The sequence below is a fragment of the Emydura macquarii genome, unplaced genomic scaffold (assembly GCF_026122565.2).
Source record: "Emydura macquarii macquarii isolate MOO-44397 ecotype Brisbane River unplaced genomic scaffold, CSIRO-AGI_Emac_v2 contig_1483, whole genome shotgun sequence".
NCBI lineage: Eukaryota > Metazoa > Chordata > Testudines > Chelidae > Emydura > Emydura macquarii.
This window is the reverse complement of record NW_027131620.1, coordinates 25,066,728-25,088,289: the sequence shown is the minus strand read 5'-3', so window position 1 is coordinate 25,088,289 and position 21,562 is coordinate 25,066,728. Positions and strand designations below refer to the sequence as shown.

The window sequence follows — 21,562 nt, the reverse complement described above, 5'->3', positions numbered from 1 at the left end:
AGACTGTACAGTTTAAGTGCAAATTATAAAACATGCAGATTAGCAAAATGTGGTCTTCCCATTGCCATCGCTTTATCAACAGCTGTGTCCACCAGGCCTTTAGTACTTCATTGCCTGCGTTCCTTTTTCTCTGTTATTCTAGTTAATAATTATACACATAAAAATCTTCCAAAGTTGTATCATTTTTCTCATCACCTTTTAAAGCCAGACTTTTATGGGGCTAAATTTGTTGGAGCAGATTTGTGTATTATAAAAGCTATAAAAGAGCCTTCCAGAGTTCATGCCTTCACTTTTGGCAACCCTAAATTCCTCACTGGCATGACTCAACCCACTAGAGCTGGGAATGCCTCTTGTTTGGCTGTCTCCATTCTGTTGCTCATGGCTAATATGTTCCCAGCCGGTCAAAACTAGGGTCACCTGCAGTCCACTGCTAATGGCAGGTTAAACATTCAATTACCATAAGAAAGTGACCTCATTTTGGCTGAAAAGCCATTTGGCAGCAGCCGTACTGTGGGTTCCACGCTGGGAAACTGCATGGTATTATGTTGTAAATTCCTCTTGTGAAGTGTTACTGTTGGATAAGGGAGAGCGACAAGGAGCCTGATCTAATAAGCACTGTGTGCACGAGACTCCCATTGATTTTGGTGGGAGCCCCACGTTTAGAGAGCTTGCAGTGTCAGGCTCATAGGGTGTGTCTACATTGCACACTAAGCCCGGGCTCTGACTCAGGTTGAGCTCAAGCCCCGCTTCTGTACACACAGATCAGTCTCACTCTGGTCAGCCAGCACTCAGGACTGCTAAGGGGGTGGGTCAAAGCCCAAGTCCTCCAGTGACTCAAGTCTAAGCTCTGTGTGGACGCAGCTCAAGCTGCAGACCTGAGTTGGAAGGTCTGCGTAGAGCAGTATGGCTCCATTAGCATGGCTGTGAGACCCAAGTTTAGAAATTTTAAACCCAGATTTACAATACAGTGTGAACGCTTAAGCACAGGCTTGGAAACACTGAGTCCAACAGTCCTGGGATTAGTGTGCAGTGTAGACATAGCCATGCAGAGCAAAGGAGCTCTAGATAACAGTCTCTCTGGCATAAGTGGCTATAAAATACTCCAAAGTTGTTTCAAGGCTTGAGGAGACAACCACTGATGTGCAGGAGATTTGGAGATGTAACAGCAGTCATAAGTGACTTCAGAAAGACTGCTCACACATGTAAAGTTAACCACCTTTACTAAGGGGTCTAATCCTGGCCCTGGAAGTAAATGGCAAAAATCCCGTTGACTTCAAATGAGGCCAGGATTCCCTAAATCTTTGCAGGAGCGGGGCCCACACAGAGCCCAGCTCTGCAAGCACTTGCTGCCAGGTGTAGGGTGAGCTTTTACTGGGATCACTCAAAGCACCAAGCAGGATGTCTGAGAGTAAGGCCCAGATCTGCAAAGATATCTGGGCTCCTAACTTCCATTGATTTTGAAGACCGGGCTCCTTGTTAGGTCTGGGTCCTGGTAAGCACCTACACGGGTACATAGGTTGGGTGAGCAGGCAAAGCATTCCCTCTGCCCTCCCGTCAGAACTGCAGTCCCTGCACTCCATGGGGCTCAGGGACTGCTCCTTTCATGCAGCCCCAGGGCTCCCAACCCCTAAAAGGGTCAGCAAGAGTCAGGACCCTGGCTTCCCACCAGCATGCAGCAGGAGGTGTGCTGTGCCCCACGATTAGGTGAAGCAGCTGGTGTGCTACCCTGTGCAGTGGGGGATCAGGGTGGGACCAGGCCACCAGAGCACTTGCTCACACTCCCTCTCTCTTACGTGCGCGCGCGCGCGCACACACACTCTCTCTCTCTCCCTCTCCCCCCCTCTACAGGCATGTCAATGTCTAATAGGCACAACAGATATTTGTTACAAACTGACTGCCGTAAAGTATTTGGTTGGGGAGAACCTAGTATGGAAAGTGCGAGGAGAATAAAACCTGACAGAAACACAAGATGGCAAACGTTTGGCGTCCCTGTTAAAAGCAGATGTTAGGGCAGGCCAGGAGCTGGTTTAGTGCTGGAGGATTATTGGGTTTATTGAAGGTCATTAAGAATTAAAAAGTGCCCAATTTTGTTGCTGTTTTAATTGCCTGTTTGTCACATCAGGCATTGACGTTGCTGCTCGCACCCCCATGCAGTTACATCTCCTATTAAAATCTGCCTCGTAACACCACAAAAACCATAACCCAGCTCAAAAGATGCAGTGACGACTTGTGGGATGGCTCATTTCTGAGCCCTCCCCTCCAAGGCACCTTTCCTCAGGGTTGTTTGCTTTAGAATTGCTGGGCTGCCTGTCTCACCACCCTCTGTATTTTGTTCCCGTTACAGCATGCTGCCAAGGGACAAGTCACTCTACCTCACCTAAACCCAACATCTCTTTCCAGTAAGGCTCAAAGGAAGGACACTTGAGAGGGTCTGTAATACAGACCACCCAGAGGGGCATCACGCAAGTCATACGGAGGAGAGAACTGAGCTAACCTGTCTCGTTGCTGGCTTCATTTCCAGGCTCTAAGAGCAGTTTTCTTTTATTATTTTGAACTCTAAAGTCTACTTTTCGTGGAAGCCCAAACCTCATAAATCATGAAGAACAAAAAAAAACAAACAAAAAACAAACAAAAAACAAAAAAAATAAGAACACGGTTTATCTGCTTGCCATCAGCTTAGCTATGGACTGTTTTCCTAGTGAACTGCTTTTAGACGCAGCATAGGCCCAGGTCTGGTGTGCTACCGCATTAGGCCGGCTCAGTAGGAGGACGCACTCTTTTGACTTGCTAACAGCACTAAACTTTGTGCGGGAAAATGTGAAGTTTGTGTGAATATTGTACATGCAAAGGCCTTGGATGTCTGGCAAGGAAAAAAAAAGGAAAAACTATTCCTAGATGGGTGGGTGGAGAGAGCAGCTGGCAAAATATGAAAGGAAAAAATGTGAAAAAGAACATGAAAAATATAATTTGTTGGATAGTTGTAAGTAGTTTACTAAGTGTTTTAGAACTGTGCTAACGACATCTTTAAGATTCTTTTGTGGAAAAAAATTAGTAGTTTACTTTATAGTAAAAGCATTTTATATTAATTGTAGCACATTTTTTAGTTATACATAGAAGGGAGATGTGTATAAAAACAAAAAGAAAAAAAAGCCTGCCAAACTTGTTTCTATTATTTGTACAGCAAGAAATGGACAATTTATATCCATGTTGTATGGCATTATTATATTTTTTTCAGCCATATGTCCATCTATTTAAAATTGCTGACAATGATTTTTGTCTATTTATGAAGAATTAGAAAGCAGAATTACAATTTATCATAAGGTGCGTTTTTTGGGGATTTTTTAATTTTTTTTGACGGTGCTGTTTTCTCAGCACCCAGCACATTCAGTTCACAACGCTTATCTTACCTTTCTTTATAATAAAACATATGAAAAGTAGAAATGAACTGGACTCTTTCATTATTTTGTGGGCAGTACCCATATGTAACACATACAACCAGCTACATCCGTTTGACTGTGACTCCAATCCTGCAAAGATTTATGCACATGCTTAATTTTACACACAGCCTCATTGCCTTCAATGGGCTTACTCGCACTGTGTAAAGAGAAGTACATGTGTATGTTTTCACAGGATCTAGGCCTATATATGCAATGGTTTTTTACCCTTAAATTACTGAGATCTACTCTCAATCTTATTGGAACTTATTGTAGTTTATTGTCTGGGAATTTCTTTGGCTTTTTTAATTATTAAAAAGGTCATATATGAACATTAAACAAAGAAATCCAAGAATGAATGCTATATATAACCAACTGCAGAGTCCTACACTTAGAACAGAAGAATCCCATGCACTGCTACAGACTGGGGACCAACTGGCTAAGCAGCAGCTCTGCAGAAAAGGACCTGGGGGTTACAGTGGACAAGAAGCTGGGTATGAGTCAACAGTGTTCCTTTGTTGCTAAGAAGGCTAATGGCATATTGGGCTGCATTAGTAGGAGCATTGCCAGCAGATCGAGGGAAGTGATTATTCCCCTCTATTCACCACTAGTGAGGCCATATTTGCAATATTGTGTCGTTTTGGGACCCCCGCTACAGGAAGGATGTAGATAAACTGGAGACAGTCCAGTGGAGGGCAACGAAAATTATTGGGGGCTGGAGAACATGACTTATGAGGAGAGTCTGAGGGAACTAGGCTTTTTTAGTTGGCAGAAGAGAAGAGTGAGGGGAGATTTGATAGCAGCCTTCAACTACCTGAAGGGGGGTTCCAGAGAGGATAGAGCTAGGCTCTTCTCAGTGGTGGCAAATGACAGAATAAGGAGCAATGGTCTCAAGTTGCAGTGGGGGAGGTCTAGGTTGGATATTAGGAAAAATTATTTCATTAGGAGGGTGGTGAAGCACTGGAATGGGTTACCTAGCGAGGTGGTGGAATCTCCATCCTTAGAGGTTTGTAAGGCCCGGCTTGACAAAGCCCTGCCTCGGACGATTTAGCCAGGGTTGGTCCTGCTTTGAGCAGGGGTTGGACTAGAAGACCTGAGGCCCCTTCCAGCCCTAATCTTCTATGATTCTATGAACTGTTAATAACTGTTTTATTATTACCTAAATTTTTAATATGGAACCTGGGGACAAGATTTCAGTGAGTTTTAATTCTGTGGGAAGATTTTGAAGAGTCTATATTATTCCATGAAGATCATTCAAACAAAAAAAGTATGATACGAGGTGCTAAATAGCTTAGAGAACCAATTTTTAATTAATTTTTTCATACAATCTAACAGATTTACCTTTACATTCTCAGAAGGTTCATTCTGTGCTCACAAAGCAAGTGCTGCAAATTTAAGGAGGCTACACTGAATTCTTCATTCCGTAACAAAAGTTGAGTCCCTACTTAAGTGCAAAGAATATTCTTCTTTTTAAAAACTTTTTAGCCCCAGACTAGCCAGCAAACTCTGGGGCTTTGTGGAGCTCTGGAGTGGGAAGCGCAGGCCTTGTGTAGTGAGTAATTAGTGCGTGAGAGAGGCTCCCATAGCACTGCAGCCTCAAGCTTCGCTGTTCACCAAAGCAACACTGCCAGGGGAGCTGAGAGAGGAGCTACGGGGCAGCCCTTAAAGCACAGAGACATTGGTGCTCAGGGACTACGCTTTTCCCCACCCTAGGCTCCTTTGCATATTGCCATTCTCTAACACAGCCCCTTTCCTGTACACAGCCCTCCTTCCCCTAGGCCCATCCATCTCTTTCTCCCGGCCCTTTCAGATACCTGTCTCTCCCTGATTCCCTCACATCCTTATACTGGCCCTGGATCCCCCATCCACCCTGAGACCAGAAAGTAGCACTGGGACGAGTAAAGAGAGAGGGAAAGTGGCTGCATGTGGTGATGGTTAACCATGGATGTGGGTAAGGCATTGATGAAAAATGGGGGATGCGTAGGTCAAAGGAGGCCGTCCATTGCCTCCATGCTCCAGGAGTGGCGTTCACCTTGCTCAGCTGGAGTCCTGTTCCATTACAAAAGATTTGGCCAAGACACGAGCCAACATATGCCCATGGACCTTTAAAAAGCAGCAACAGTTGGGACCAAGTAATCAACCAGTGAGAACTCGACACACAGGTACAGTCCCCACCACACGCCACCGACTCAGCATAGCCAATGGAACTGCAGCATGCAAATTAACTAGGAAGGAAACATTTTGATTGGCTGACTTACGTGTGAAGTCACAAGAGCACTCACTTGAGAGCGAGCTGAGCTATTGACCTGGCCTTCTCCATAGTCTATTCCCAGAAAAACAAGCTAAGTGAAAATGGAGTCATGGCTGAGAGGACAGAGCATTATTACGGCTATTTGTGTTAGAGTAATGCCTAGAGACTCCAAATGAAATCAGGGCCCCCTCTGCCAGGTGCTGCATGGACACATAGGAAGAGACAGTAATTAATGGGGGGAAGGGTATCCCTACAAGCGGTGGGATGGTTGGCTAATGCCAGGCTGATTCCCTGACTGTGGTGGGGTTGTTCGCTTCTGGGTTGGTTTTGTGATTTTTTCGGGCTGGGTTTTGTTTATGTCACAATTTATTTGTTCCTATCTATTCTGTACATTGTAGAGCCGCGTGTGAGGAGGGAGGACAAGGAGCGAGAAACTAACATGGAAGGCGAAGGGAGAGGGGAGGAGAGGATGGAGTGGGAAGGGGCTGGAGCCAAGGGGGGAGAACATTCAGAGTAAAGACAAGAAAGCAGGGTCTGATGACATAGTCTGCAGCTGCCACCTACCAGAACATACTGTAACACTTGCTTATGGAAATCAAAGGATTTTGGGGACATTGCAAATAACTCCAACACACACAGGCATGACTCAGAATTGCCTCAGCCATCTCCTCCCAAACCCTCATCAAAACCAGACCACTTCGTGCTGAGGTAAAGATACAACCCTACCTGTTGGTGGAGGTATCGTCTACACCAGTGTTTCTCAAATTTGGCCACGGAAACCTTTTGAACTCGATAAATAATTGCGGAACCCCCCAAACTCTTAACAGTATTTTTACATATGGAGCCATAAGCAAATTATATACAAACAACTAGGTCAGCGTTTCTCAATTAAATTACACTTACACTCGATACCCTCTGCCGAAAAATCCGGGACATCTTCCCTTTTTCGGCGGTGCAGAGAACAGCTGCGCTCGGCAGCACGGAGAACAGCTGCTCACAGAACCCTAACAGTGTTCCCACGGAACCCCAGGGTTCCACGGAACACCAATTGAGAAACACTGGTCTACACACAACTTTTCCCCATGAAGAGGTCCACTCCCTGCAAGTGCACCTCCTTGTGGCTGGGTCTGGGAATTAGCTCTCACCCCACCTAGCGACCTCTTCCATCGGTCACTTATGCCGTGGTCCCTCTCTTTCTCCATGACTCAGGGTACTCCATCTTCATGACGAGGCCCTCAGATCAGGTCATTAGGTAGCCCCCCCTTTCCAGGGTAACAGAGTCCCACTGGACCAGCTATCTGGATGCTGCTTCAGACAATCTTCCATTTCAAGTCTCCAGGTCTTGTGCCACTGTCCCAATGGATGGGCAGAGAACCCAGGCCCTGCCGCTACTCCAGGTTCCAGCCCAGGGACCAGACCCTCTGACTAGCAATCCAAGTCTGTTCCATCTCAGACTTTGTTGCTGTTTCCCTGGGCTTTTTTCTACCCACCTCTCTAGCTTCTTGCCTACCTCTGGGTTTACCCCAGAACTTCCTCTGCTTCCTGTGGCTACATCACCTCTTTAGGTCTCTTGCTGTACTCCCTAATCTAGGGAGCAGGACCCCAGGACTTCCTATGTCGTTGGATCTGCTCCCTTTCCCTCAAGGAAGTGACTGAAGACCTCCTCCCTGCAGTCCCTTTATGCCCTCGTGTCCTGGTTTATAATCCTATCCCAGCTCTTCCTCTAGATGGATTTCACCTGTCATTTGGCCCTGTAAAGCCCTTGCTTCCCTCCAGGTGCAGCATCTAGAGTTAATTGGCCCCTCCTGCCCCACATGAACCTGCTCAGGGCTTGTGTGGGGTGGATGCCCCATCACCGCACCCCTTTGAGTTTGAAAACAGTGACAAAAGTTTTATCATCGAAATTCCTAGGAATCCAGGCAATCTGCCATCCCTGCCAGGTTCCGTCTTGGTTGCCCACTCCAGGCCTGTGTGCACTCATGGACTCATCACTTGTAGCTGATCTAGATTATCACTGGCTGCAGGGTTCATGTCCTCCAGATTGGGCCTATCTCTTGTGGACACTGTTGACAATCACAGCATGATAAGGCCCTGAGGCCACACCAGCAATTCCTCCTCCACACCTGGGCTCCCATTATGAGCTATAGAAACCTGCTGGGATGCCTCCCATTCCCCCCTTCAACCTTTGGGTGGGGGTGGTGGCTGAGTATCCTCAGTTTTTGCCCACCCTTTTCGGCCAATGAATCTGTACACCAGTTCTCCATGCACTGCCAAGGGGCGAGCTCTAGTTTTGTGTCTCAGTATGGATAAGCTGCTTATTTTCTTAATTACTGGGTAAGGTCCTCTGCAAAAAGGAAACCGTTGGGGATTTGTTCCAGGCTGCTCTTTCCAATGGCGTAGCCACATCTTCTCTCCTTCCTGGATTGACACTTCATTCTCTTTTCTTGACATCTTGTGCCTGGCAGGCTCACTTCTGGCTCATCTGCTCCTCCATCTTCTGGATTGCTGTCCTCAGGTCTCTGATGTAAGATTCCGCCATGTCACCCACCTGGATAGATGCAGGGGGACTAGCCAGTTCTTGCTGCCTGAACATCAAGTTACAGGGAAGTCTGGGGTAACGGAGTCCAGAAATAATCTCAGAGAAGAATAGTGGATAGTGGTGTTATACACAAAGACAACAAAATGTGTCTTTATAGTCCAGTCTTGTTGGTCTTCACTAAGATGCTAAACATAGAGCCAATGGTGTGGTTTACTGTCTCCACTCCCCCATTGCTCACAGGGTGGGCAACACCAGTCTTCACCTTGGTTATCTGGAGTTGTTAGCAAACCTCATGTAATAACTGAGATTCAGATTTCTTCCCTGATTACTGCAGATGCACCTGGGTTGTCTGAATTCCAACACTACATGGTTCATCAGTGTGATTGTAACTGTCTTAGTCCCTTTATCCTTCAGTGACTGCATCACCACATACGTTGAGGAGATATACACAACCAGCACATACCGATTCCCAGCTGGTGTTTCTGGGTCTTTCAAATCAGCCTGTATAAACTCACAGGGTTTACTAGATTGGGGCATTTCCCCTGAAGGAATGCTGCCTCTGTTTGCTGGCACTTTCCTTTCTTGGCAGGTAAGACAGGAAAGTTCCCAGTCAAGGGAGGATGGGGCTAGGCTGTTCTCGGTGGTGGCAGATGACAGAACAAGGAGCAACGATCTCAAGTTACAGGGGGGGAGGTCTAGGTTGGACATTAGGAAAAAGTTTTTCACTAGGAGGGTGGTGAAGCACTGGAATGGGTTACCTAGCGAGGTGGTGGAATCTCCATCCTTAGAGGTTTTTAAGCTGAGGCTTGACAAAGCCCTGGCTGGGATGATATAGCTGAGGTTAGTCCTGCTTTGAGCAGGGGGTTGGACTAGATGACTTCCTGAGGTCCCTTCCAACTCTAATATTCTATGATTCAATGTCTGCAGCCATGCCCAGCCAAACAAATCGGTCAGTTACCCAACTTCAGTGTCTTTTCATGCCCCCAGTGACTGCTGCTTCATTATCGTGAAGACATTGCAGTATTGTTTTCTGTGAGCTTCCTGGCACAACAGTCCTGTTACCTTCATAAACCAGCATATTGGTACCTGGATCAATGGATAATAGTTCCTGAATTGCATTGAACTTTCCCAGTCTGGGTGTCCTTTGGGAGATCTGGTGGCGACTGATAGTAACTCAGGGTCCTTAGACTGTTCTTGCTAGATGTTATCACAAGACCAGTTTGAGTTTTAGGGCTGACGTCATACAGGAGGGAGGTCATGCTAGACCAGGGATGGCCAAACTTACTGACCCCTGAGACCCTCTTACCCGCTGGGCAGAATCCTCTAGCCCCACCACCCTGCCGCATGGCAAAAGCTCCAAGCTTCGCACCTCAGTCTGGTAAGCAGAGAATGGGGGGCACATTTTTTCTCACTGTCCTCACTTGGCTGAGATCATCTGCAGCCACATCTTGCTTTCCAGGCATACAGTGAACTGTGAATGCCTATTCAGTTAGTTTGTGAATCCATCTCCACAGGCATCTTTCTCAGCTGTATTTTGTAAGGAGTCATTGCAGGACACTATGAATTCTATACCTAGTGAATATGGACAATAGACCTTGAGGACCTCCACAATAGCCAGTTGCTCCAGTTCTGTAGTTGAATACTTGGTTTCCCTCTGATTTAACCTATAACCTCCAAAAGCCACCAGTCTGCGCCTACCAACCTCATTGAATTGTTCAAGTGCAAATCCAACAGTGACCTCTCCAGCACCACTGCTGGGCGAGGTGAATTTGGGAATTTAAGTACTGCAGGTTTAGAAGTCCTTCCTTCAGTGACTAAAGCACTTTTTGGTGGTTCTCTTTCTAAAGTCGGTCATCTTAGTCAGCTGATATAATGGCACTGCCTGCTATGTGAAATTTTGTACAAATGTCCTGTAAAATCTGCCAAGGCCTACAAACTGCTACATCTATTTAAGGTCTGTAGGAAACTTCCAGTCCTTTATAATGTTTGGTTTCTGGGTTTGGGGCTCCAATCCACCCTCACTGACCATACATCCTAGAAAGGTGATGTCACTCCTTGCATATTATTTGTGTCCTGCAAGTTTAAACCCTAATTCCTTAGAAAGCTTTAGAATCCTTTCCAATCCTACCAGCTGTTCTTTCTATGTTTTATGGAAACAAAGTCATCGAAGTACATGAGGTTGTCTCAAGTCAGAACTTGGATTAGATCACTTATTACCCTCTGAAACGCCCCTGATGCGTTCATAAGTCCAAAAGGCATCCTGCAGAACTGAACAAACCCAGAAGATGTCACAAAGGCAGTTTTTTCTCCATCCTCAGGTGGCCCTTTAACCGGATGGTATTCAGATGCCAAATCAAAACTACTAATATATTTTGCTCCTGACATTTTTATGCAGGGGTTGTGCTATGTAGGGTAGCCATCTTGGACATCCTTGGAATTAAGTCTCCTGTCATCAATGCATATGCTCAAATCTCCAGTAGGTGTTTTTACAATCACAACTGGGAATGCCCAGGGTGATGTAGATTGTTTCAGGCCATCCTCCTGCCTGCAACTTAGCTTCTCTTTAACTGAGAGCTGATATGCCAGGGGAATCCAATGTGGGCGCTCCTCAGAGGAACATTCCCTGGCCTAAGCACAATCTGATGTCGCATCTGAATGTATCTCCCAACTCTTCATTATTCCAGGAGAACACACTAGCATATAACAAGAGTCACTTCTAGTCACTTCTAGTCTAGGGATGCTTCCATCAGACCAACTCTGAGCTTTTTTACCAACTCGACTGCTTCACAGCTCTTCATCTCTGCCCTGCCGAAAGGCTTTGAGACACCAGCTTCACTGGACACTGGCCCCAGGGTCTGATGTTTCTCTAGCTGCACAGCCTGCTCAGTCACATTCATTGCTCTTCCCAGAATGCCCCCTTGGGCCCAGCTCGGGACAGAGCAATCCTGAGTGGATCTTGGTAGCATCAAACAGGGTCGCTGCAGCTGTCCTTTTCCTTAGGGGTATTATTACATGCTGACCTGGCTTCACCACCACTTCATTCTGAGCCACCATGGGAAGCAGTTCCTCTCCATCACCCTGTAGCCATGGTAAAGGCACCTCTAAGGTGCCAGGAGTTGCTCCCCAGGGTCCATGCTTCCTCCTACCCATATCCAGCAGGGGAATCTGAATAGTGTCCATGGACGATTGTGTTCTATTAACACCCCAAGAGTTCTTATGATGCCTTCAGATCAAATACACTCCCAGTACTACAGCACCGGAAATACCGGTCACCATGCAGTCCATTTAGTGTGCAGAGACCCCAAATTCAGTGGGAGCTGGATTTCTTCTGGGTCGTCTTCTTCAGAGGCTGAAGACTTATAGTCACCAATTTGACTCCCACCATACATTTTTTCCCTTTTAGCAGTGTGTGTGCTCCCTGGATCAGTCTGACAGCAGCATTCTGGTTCTCCAGCCATTGATGTCTCCAAACACACACTAATATATGCCTGGGCAGCATTTCACATGGGCCGTTCAATCGTTGCTGATAGTGCCCCTATTGCATCAACAAGTGCTTGTTTCCTGGGTGAGGCTTCCCCCTGCTTGGGCAATTCCATCTCCAATGGCCTTTGCCTCTGCATTGTCTGCAAAAGTCATCTGGCCTGGGAAAACAGTCCCTCTCATCTGACTCAGGGGACCCTGCACCTGGGCTGCCTCCAACTGTTTAACCACTTCGCTAACAATTGTTTCTTGAAGTGCAGCGTCTGGTAGAAAGTGAATTAATGGCTGATATTCCATTCTACATAGGTTCTTATACCGCGCTCATCAGGGTACTAGTCAAGCAACCGCCAGCAGAGCATTAAGCAATGTGACTAACTTCTCTCACATTGTTCTCTCATCCTCTCTCTAGAGGGAGAAGCACGTGCAGCAGAGTGTCTTGTTTTGGTAGGGTGTCTTTTAAAAAATATGTAAATAAACCTGTTGCTCTGTGATTACGTTAAAGAAGTCAAGGTCATAGCAATGTGCCTGGATTTGTTTATTCCATGATCTTGGCCCAGCCCCCCCCCAGAAATCTGTCTCCCACCCAGACAAGCTTTGCTCTCGTAGCTGAGAGTTCCATTGTGCCTGGGGAGCAGAGCTGTCAGCTGGGGAGGAGGTGGATGGTTACTATAAAAAGGGGACACACAAGGTGGTGGTGAGTCCCAGCAGAAGGGCAGGACCCAGGTCTCCAGGGAAGAAACACAGGAAGGCGTTCACCTGAAGAAGAGCTTCAGGAGGGAGTTTATGCCCCAGGATGGGCCGTGTGGAAGAGAGCATCAGGGTGAAGGAACCTGGAGTGCACCTGAGTGAAAATTACAGGAGAAGTATCAGGAGAGAGGAGGTAGGGAGTCCCTGCTTTCTGGGAATGGCCTGGGAAAGGTGGACAGAAGAAGGCCCTGGGATGGGGCCCTTGAAATGGGGCAAGGCACAGAGAGGGAGTCCTGAGGAGGCAGGTTTCCAGCAGAGAAAGGAGGAGCGGGGAGGACCTAGGGAGAGGCCAGAGGCATGGGGACCACAGGAGGGAGAATGTTAAGTGCAGGCTGCAGGGAAGCTGCACGCGGTGCTCGGAGGTGGGAAGTGATCAACGGGATGGAAGGCTAGCCCTACGAGCGGAGCTGAAGGCACAGGGTATGTGTAGTTTGGAAAAGAGGCAATTAAGGGAGGACATGGTAGTGGGCTTCAAATATTTGAAAGGCTGCCATTAAAATGATGGAGAAAAGGACTCCATGCCTAGGGAGATCATGGAAGCTCCTTCGCTGGAGGTTTTCACAAGGAGGCTGGATGTCCATCTGTCTTGGATGGTTCAGACACAACAAATCCTGCGTCTTGGCAGCGGGTTAGACTAGACGACCCTTGTGGTCCCTTCTGACGCGATGATTCAAAGTGGCCCAGGGAACAGCAGTGTGTCTGATGGCGCAGACCTGGCTGGTTTAGACAAGGTTCCTGGGCCAGCGCTCAGAGCAGCGTGCGGGCTGGGCCCCTGACCAGCCTTGAGGAAGGGGTGTACTGGACAGATATAAGGACTGTTGAGCCCCGGGTGGGGCTGAGGATGGAGCCTCCAGGACAGACTGAAGAATAGCCCAAGAGGGGGCAGAAGGAGGTTTTGTGCTGGGACGTCTCTGGACATTTAGTTGAACTTTTGTTACCCCAGGAGGGAGGGCATTTAAAGTGATCTGGCCTGAGCACTGAGACACCAGAAGAGGCAGACCAGCGCAGGGCTGGAATGGCTGTTGGTGGTGGGGGAGGATGCTGCTGTGCCATGTCCAGCCACAAGGGGGGGGAGTGCCAGGGATGAGTCCATTCTCTCCACATGGGAGGTCTTCAATATTCATTTCCATTAAGCCGTTAACATAGATGAGTTCCACATACTGTTCTCCATGCACAAATGCTAACGCCACTGGGATCCCATATAATGAGCAGCCATTACAGGACACATTCTTACCTGAAATTTAACATATTTCTATTTCCTATTTATAAGAACCCTTAGATATGGAGGAATATATTGCTATCAGTTTTGTTTGTCTTTCATACTCTTTCACTTCCTTTTGGACCAAGCCAGTCTATACTGCATTGATAACAAAGCAGACTGCTTGTGACCCTTTATCTTTGGCCTCTACTGTCAATGTATCTGTGGTTTTGCATGATCCATGTGCAAGTTATTAGTCTCTTTGGATTAAACTTTTGCAGCCTCTTATTATTATTTTATTGTGTATTATAACTATTACCATAGTACTGTACCTAGGAGCTGCAGTCAAAGACCAGGACCCCATTGTGCCAGGCACTGTACAATGCAGAACAAAAAGATGGTCTTTGCCCCAAGGAGCTGACAATCCAAGTATAAAATGAGACACGAGATGGACAGACAGACAAAACAGGGAGTACAAGTAAACAATGTGACAATATTGGGCCGCACGATAGGGCTGCTGGGTAGGATGTTGGGAGCTTTAGGTACTTCCTTCTTGAACCCTCCCATTTGATCTGTGTTTGATTGTGGTCATGTGCTCTGGTGCAATCACAAATCTACACCCAGCAATTGTCACCAAGATAAACTCCTAGATGCCTAGACTAATAGACAGACCCCAGTGGCCCATGGTGGGCAGCCATGTCTTCAACTACAGAGACACGTTGGATGTTTTATGAAATGTATGCAGATAAACAACTCATCCTTCTATCAGCCTGACATAAAATCCTTGTTCTCATCAGTTTCTGATATCAGCATGATATTGTTAGCAACTCAGTGACAGCCCTCCCCACAGAAAACATTTACTCTCTGTATGAAAAAGACTGGGAACCGAGATGTGATGAGAACCCCACATTCCTTGGCCTGTTTACACAATTTACCAGTTGTTCCTGATCCCCTTCACCCCAATCCCCTCTCAGTTATGGAAAATTAAAGGCACATATGGGAAGCTGTTACTCCTGTTCCCGTTAAACACAAGGACCATGTATTTTATTCCTGATTCTGGAGAGAAGTGGAGAGAAATGCAAAGGACTGTTAGCTCATTGCAAAACCAGCAGAGTTCCCTCAGCAAGTCTAAGATACAGTGTTTTCACTATGACTGCAGAGATCTGGCCAAGCAGGAAGAGACTGAGCTATTGAGTAAGACAACAAAAGTAAAACTCTTCGGTGCTGGTGTGCGGGGTTACACCCTTGCTGTGAATCAGACTGTTTATCGCTATTGATCTTAATCCATTTTAAAATAGAACCTGGAGAGTGATAAAATTTCTTGAGGAATGCTGAAAACGATAACATCTCAACAAGTCCTAGTATCTTGTGTCAAGCATTTAATTACTTCCCAATATCAGAGCGGGGAGCTTTCTTCAAAATGTGCAATTATTCAAATAGAAGAAAATAGAACATTAAGATGAAAACCTAGCTTGAATTATCACAGCAAGAAGATAGAACTTATGCCAGGTTGTTTTTCTTGAATGCTAATATTGTTTTATGAACAGGTAAGTGTGGCCCTGATAATTTTTTATAATAGTTAATAGTTATAATTATTAATAGTTATCAGCAAGCTGGTTCAGGGAATGGGTAATGGGCTATGAAGCCTTTTCCTCCAGAGCAGACAGGCCAGCCCCACTAATGGCAAGACTCATATTGACTTCTGGGAGAGCAGGATTTTACCCCAGGTCACTGGTTTGAAACCCACCCATGTCTGCAGTGAAAAAAATGTTCTCATTTAGTATGTGTTGAGGGACTGCTGTGAAATGAGGTGGTAGGCCTCAGCTCAGCTCTGAGAAGACAAATTGGCCATGATCTGGTAAAGACAGGGTGAAATGCTCTGCCCTGTGTTATGAGGCAGGTCAGACTAGATGTTCCTGTCTGGCCTTAGAAGCTCTGAATCTTTGGCTACATCTACACTGCACGATGCTTTTGGGTCCCTACGTGGGTAGCCCTCCTAGCACAGGTATGAACGACAGTGTAGACGTAGGAACAGTTTAGGCAAGTACAGTGAAGACATACCTGAAGGGAATGGGTATGTACCCGAGTACATCTCCTACACAGCTCTCTCCTCACCCAAGCCAGGCCCCCCATCTACACTACTGTTTTTAGCTGTGCAGTGTTCTGCTGCAGCACCATTCCCAGCCACCGGGGGAGGCAGTGGGGAAAGGCAACCCTTTCCTTGCTGCCTCCCCCTTGCCAGCGCCTTTCACGGAGTCGACACGTGTAGCTACGCACTGCAGTGTGACCGCAGCTTGCTTTTCTATGCGGCGCCTAGCATGTGCCATACACGTCACCAACAGCAGTGAGCTGTAGCCATACGGTGTCCCCATCAAACAAACCATCTCCCAGACTGGCGCCAAGTGAGATGCCGCGAAGGCTCCACAGAGACTGGTGACCTCCTGGGGAGTGGTGTCTCAGTGGGGCCATGCACATTTGTGGGCACAGTGGGAGAGTTTACACTGCTGTCGCCCCTATTACAACAATTTCACTGAGAGCCAGAGGACTTCCTGCTCCGTCCCGCACCTCACCCACGCATGGGAAGAACAAAGGCAGGAGGAGAACATTGACTCCATTTTTGATTTACAGCAGATCTGTCTTTGCCAATCAGCTGTTCTCTTTTGAGTTTCCTGTGTGCATGTGATGGACTGAGCTCTTCTCACTGGCCCTGCAAGAGCCGAATCAGGCCAGGTGGGCCCGATCAGCTAATCAGGCTGCAAACAGGAGAGTTTTAGGCTGGAGGCAGCTAATTGCAGAGATGCTCATGTGCAAGGAACAGGTAGGGCTCCTACAAAAGCCAAGAGGCAGACAACGGAGGGAGGAGGGTTTGGAGCTGGTACACCTGGAATGAGGAGGGGAACCAGGTGTGGCAGGTAGCAGTTCAGGCAAGGAGAAGTGAGGGCTGGGAGAGGAAAGTCCAGAACTGCTGGGCTGGGGTACCTGGACTGTAACCTGGAGTAGTGGGCAGACCTGGGTACCCCCACCAGTCCCTGGGGGAATGGCACCCGAAGCAGTGAAAGGGAAGACAGCCCAGGACTGCAGAAGGAAAGAGTTTGATGTACCCTGGGAGGGGAGAAATGCTGAGTGACCTAGCCAAGGGCTGAGTCACAAAGAAGACAGCTGTGATTCCTGAGAGCATCAGGGGCTGCAGAGGAGAAACTGAAGGGATGTGGCCACTGGAAGGGGCATTGGCCTAACTGAGATAATCCCCAGAACTGCCAGCAGGTGGCGCCATCCAATGGCAAGTAGAACAACCCACCCCAGTGTACAAACCTTGGCCTAAGAGACTTTTAAAGCGTGACTGTGTGTTCAGGACACTCCGGGAAGGGGGGATGAAGTCATGAAAGTGACTCGCACAGGTTGCATAGAACTGTAGAAACGTGGGGCTGGGCTGGAATGGATCTCAAGAGGTCATCAAGTCTGGCCTCCTGTGCTGAGGCAGGACCAAATACACCTAAAGCAGAACTAAGTATATCTGCTGGTTGTTTAGCTTCTGCAATGGAGGGTCACAGAATGCTTGCAAACATGGGCCAGCCGTGGGAACCTGCAGCTTCCTTTGTATCAACGCACTCTGCTTCCTAACCCTGAAGTACCCGCCTTCCTTAGTGATCATTCCTTTGGCTGGATTCCTGTTTCATTTGTGTGACAGTCGCCGCTAGGGTCAGTGCACATTGGCCCATCACGCAACAGGTGGAAGAGCTTTCAGAACCTTGAGCTACAACCTATAGCCATGAAACTGCCCCATCTCTACCGCCAGCCCTCTGTGCTTCACGGCCGTATGGTCGCTGGTTTCCACTTTCTCCGAGGCAGCCGCTGCTGTTTCAGGGTTAAACCAACAACAGGTTGCCACATATATTTCTTAAGAGGTTCCAGGAGCCAGGGTCCCCAGCATCTTCTCTGTTCTTCTCAAAACACCAAGGGGCAGATTTTAGAAGGTGCAATTGGCAGTTAGATACCTCCCCCACCCAGTGGAAATAAAAGGACTTTTTCATATCTCCTCCCAGCTCCCATGCCTCCCACCCTTCCACAGTCAGAGCATGTGTAATTCTGGAGGAGCCTACCAGGTGCCTGCATGGTTCTAGAAAGCACTGGCATTAAGCATCCATGGAGGGGGATGGAAAATGATTGGCAGGGAGAGTCGAACAAAAAGGGCTAATAATTTGTGTATGGAGAATGGCAAGTGTTTTGCCTCTGCAGATTTAGACTCCAGATTAACTGGTTCCAGTGAAAACAACATTAAATCTTTCAATTACTATCCAGCTGCATTACAGGGCTGGGCCATTCCACCCCCATCCTTTCCCATTGCTCTTCTTGGCAGTTAGATAATGATAACAGGATCACTGCTGCAGCCACCATGCATCTTTGTGGGCACAGTGAGGTTGCTCAGATGAGGACTGTGGCAAAACCCCTGTGATCAGATCCAGGTCAATTGGCTATTATGGGACCTGGGGAATTAGGATGAGATTGTGCAACATGCCAGAGCAGTTTAATCCTTAATAATCCTTAAATTTTCACAAAGGCAGCTTTGCCTAAACTATGTTCCATCTGGTAGCCAAGTGTCATGAGTTGGAGTCACCCCAGCAATTCTGCTTTCCCTTTGTCCACACTGCAGGAATTGTCTCAAAACACATTTAAGTCTAAACAATACCCAACAAAGAAAAGAGCCAAACTACATCTGTGGATCCCCACTGGCAAAGGGCAAGCCCCATTGAATAGCCCTTCTGTACCAACTCCAGCGAGGAGAGCACAGCCTGGGTGAGACGGGGAAGAGCACGTTGGGTAACGAGAATCGAGTGATAACACCAGGGGTGTGGCATGGGTAAAACACAGGACAGAGAGTCAAGCTTGGTTCAGTTCCTAGCTCTGCCACAGTGTGGCTTTGGCAAGTCAATGGAGTTCCATCATGGATGACTTCGGTATCGCTTCTGTGTTGGCTTAGACTCCTACGCTTGCCTGTAGGAAGCCCACGTGTCTTTTTGGTGCTACTCAATGTAACATTCTAATTATCATAGAATCATAGACGATTAGGGTTGGAAGGGACCTCAGGAAGTCATCTAGTCCAACCCCCTGCTCAAAGCAGGACCAACCCCCACTAAATCATCCCAGCCAGGACTTTGTCAAACCGGCCCTTATCTGCGGTACTTACATGCCCCTCCTCATCATAGCATCTGAGCCCTATGCGCTCTTTAATCTAGTTATCCTTATAACACCCCTCTGAGGCAGAGCTATTAGCCCCATTTTACAGATGGGGTACTGAGGCACAGAGTTTGCCTAGGGTCCCACGGGACTTGAGCAGAGATTAAGTTTTGGGCTAGCGTCCTTGGCTCTGGGCCATCTTTCTGCTGAATCTAGTGTCTAACAACACCTTTCAGAGAACCTCATTTCCCAAAACAATGCACAGCCCTCAGTCTTCCAGGGCAGAGCCCAACAGACAATTGGAAAAGAAAGAAAACAGTGCTGAAAATCAGAGATTTCAGTCATAAGGCTAATAACAGAGACTGAAATTAAGAGGCAGAGGCAGATAGAGATCATTAATTGAGTTTGTTTTATGAAGAGGTAATTAACGATATTGTAGAACTAGGGTAAATGTCATGGAGAATTTAACAAATTTCATCGCTGAATTCCTCGGTGTTTTTAACCCTTCTAATGCATTGGGCTCCCTTCAGTGAATCTGAATGGGTGTGGACACCCCAGCTCTTCCACTGAGATAGCGTGGGCTGATCCAGGGCTGTCCCAAAAATCTGTGACTAGAAGAGGCAGGAAGAGGGTTCATGCAGCAGCACCCAACCTTCTTTTAGGAGGTAGAGACCACATTTGTTGGCCTTATTCCCCAAGCCTATCACATGTGGAATTGCTACTGACTTCAGTGCGTGGAGAGCCAGAGGGATCAGGAGCCAAGGGCATTAACCTCTGCCTTGCTGTTGCCCTTTCACCGAGGCCTCCTACATGCTCTGAGGCCCAGAGAAGCCCATCTATTCCAGGGCAGCCCCTTTGCTGCTTGTCAGCTCTGCCTTCCCATTCAAGCACTACTCAGCCACCCCTGCACATCTTTGGACACCTGTCATGACCCATCTGTAGCAGTACAGGTAAGGGCCAGTCCACCAAATTATATCCACACTAAGTCTCTTCTATTGCTTTTTTCTTTTCCCTTACTGCTTCCCACATCTGCTCCTGGGACCTGCATGTTTCCCATCATCTTCCTCAGCTAAGGCCATCACATTCCTTCTGGTCTGTTCAGCCTCCCACAGGCAGAGATAAGTCTGTGCCACATTCTCTTCCTTTGGTCACTATTTTTCCTGAGTTAGGCAGCTGGTTTCCCATTGTTTTTTTAAAATCAGCCACAGGGGAGAGATCATGGACAGACACATCATGAACTGCTGCTTGCTGAATCTCATCATGCGGCTACTTTCCTGTCCCCTAAACATCCCCCCATCTTGGGTACCAACATGTAGCTTTCCTCTAACCCTCTTCCCCAGTGCCACCTAGGCAATCCTACCAGTTCTTGCTGTTGCAGTGGTCCTGGAGACTTAAAGTTGCACCTGTCCTCCAAGATGAGTTCCCCTAAGTAACATTGGCTTCCTGCAGAAAGCCCTCCGTACCTATAGGACATGTGGGAATGTAAAGATCTCAGGAGGAGGAGTGTTAAATAGGCTTCTCAGGTCTCCTCCTTGAGTGACAAACAGGAGCATGGAAGTTAGAGATAGCAAAGACCTATTTTATCTTCTAATCTGTCCCAATGCCAGTGCAAAATTGTTCCCTGCAATACTTGGTCCACTACAGTTTTAAATAATTCAAAAGACTGAGTTACCACTATCCCCTTAGCAGCATACTGCACAGAAAGTTTAGCCTGATATTCAGGCCTGAATACTCCTCCATTTAATTTCACCCTGTTGCTCCTGGCTATGCCTCCTTGGACCATCCTGAGCTATTTTCCTCCCTCTTGTATTTTCACCTTTGAAATGCCCATCTTTTGTGCCCTTTTACATTTGGTACCGGCAACAAAGCCTCCCCTGAAATCCCAGCAGAGAATGTGGAGTTGGGTGAGCGCCGATTGCGTGTCTGTGAGCTGATAGAGGGATACTTTGTCTTTGTTACATTTCTGTTATTGTTATTAAGATGATGGAATGGGAGTGAAAACAGTGTTGACAAGTAATATTGAAAATTTTATGCAAGAAGGATCAAAGCAAAGAACTTCAGCTGACAAATTCCAGGGCCTCCAGCAGACAAGAGCATCACATGATCTGCAGCTTAAGAAGACAAAAGTTCTGCTCTGCAGTAAAAACTGTCCAGGGTGTGCATTTCCCATTCCCTCTGCAGCCAGAGGCTTCATCACCTTTTTCTGCCAGTAGAAAATGATTCTGGGCACTCCTTTCTGCTTCATTTTCCCCTGCCCGGTCTCAGAACTCACCAGCCTCCACCAGCTCCATCATAATGATGAATAACAGAAGCCACCAAACTGGTACCTGACAGGCCAGATCTGGTAGGAAAACAAGTGCATTTTACTGACACATTTCACTTTCACAGCACAGAGAACAGCTCTACCAGGAGAAGACCTGGCTGTCCCCTGCCCTTCACCATGTGTAGTTTCACACACCCGTGAGATTCTGTGAAAGCTAACATTCTGATCTGGGAGCATTTTACACAGGTGTACGTGACCGCACATGGTACAAGGCCAAAGGGAATTAGCCCTGTCAGATCTACACAGACAGGCACATGAGAAAACCATCTCTGCCAGGGCCAGCACCAAGTAACCAGAGCCTGGCTAAGCACAGCTGAAGGGGATTGTCTTAGAAGTCACTAGCCATCATTCTGATAATCCCTGCAGTGATTTAACTCCCAACTCCACATTGCTGCCTAGCTCAGTAGGACCTAAT

The 21,562-nt window shown here is 47.3% G+C and overlaps 1 protein-coding gene across 3 annotated transcripts in view; it reads left to right on the top strand.

Annotated features, from left to right (window-relative positions):
* TOX2 (TOX high mobility group box family member 2) overlaps positions 1-3,445 on the top strand; it is a 244,493-nt gene extending 241,048 nt beyond the window's left edge. For all 3 annotated transcript variants that reach the window (XM_067554501.1, XM_067554499.1, XM_067554500.1), the window contains one exon: positions 2,345-3,445. In XM_067554501.1, the coding sequence (XP_067410602.1) occupies positions 2,345-2,381 (37 nt within the window). In that variant the 3' untranslated portion in view covers positions 2,382-3,445. The remainder of the gene's footprint in view (positions 1-2,344) is intronic.
* The last annotated feature ends 18,117 nt before the right edge of the window (positions 3,446-21,562 follow it).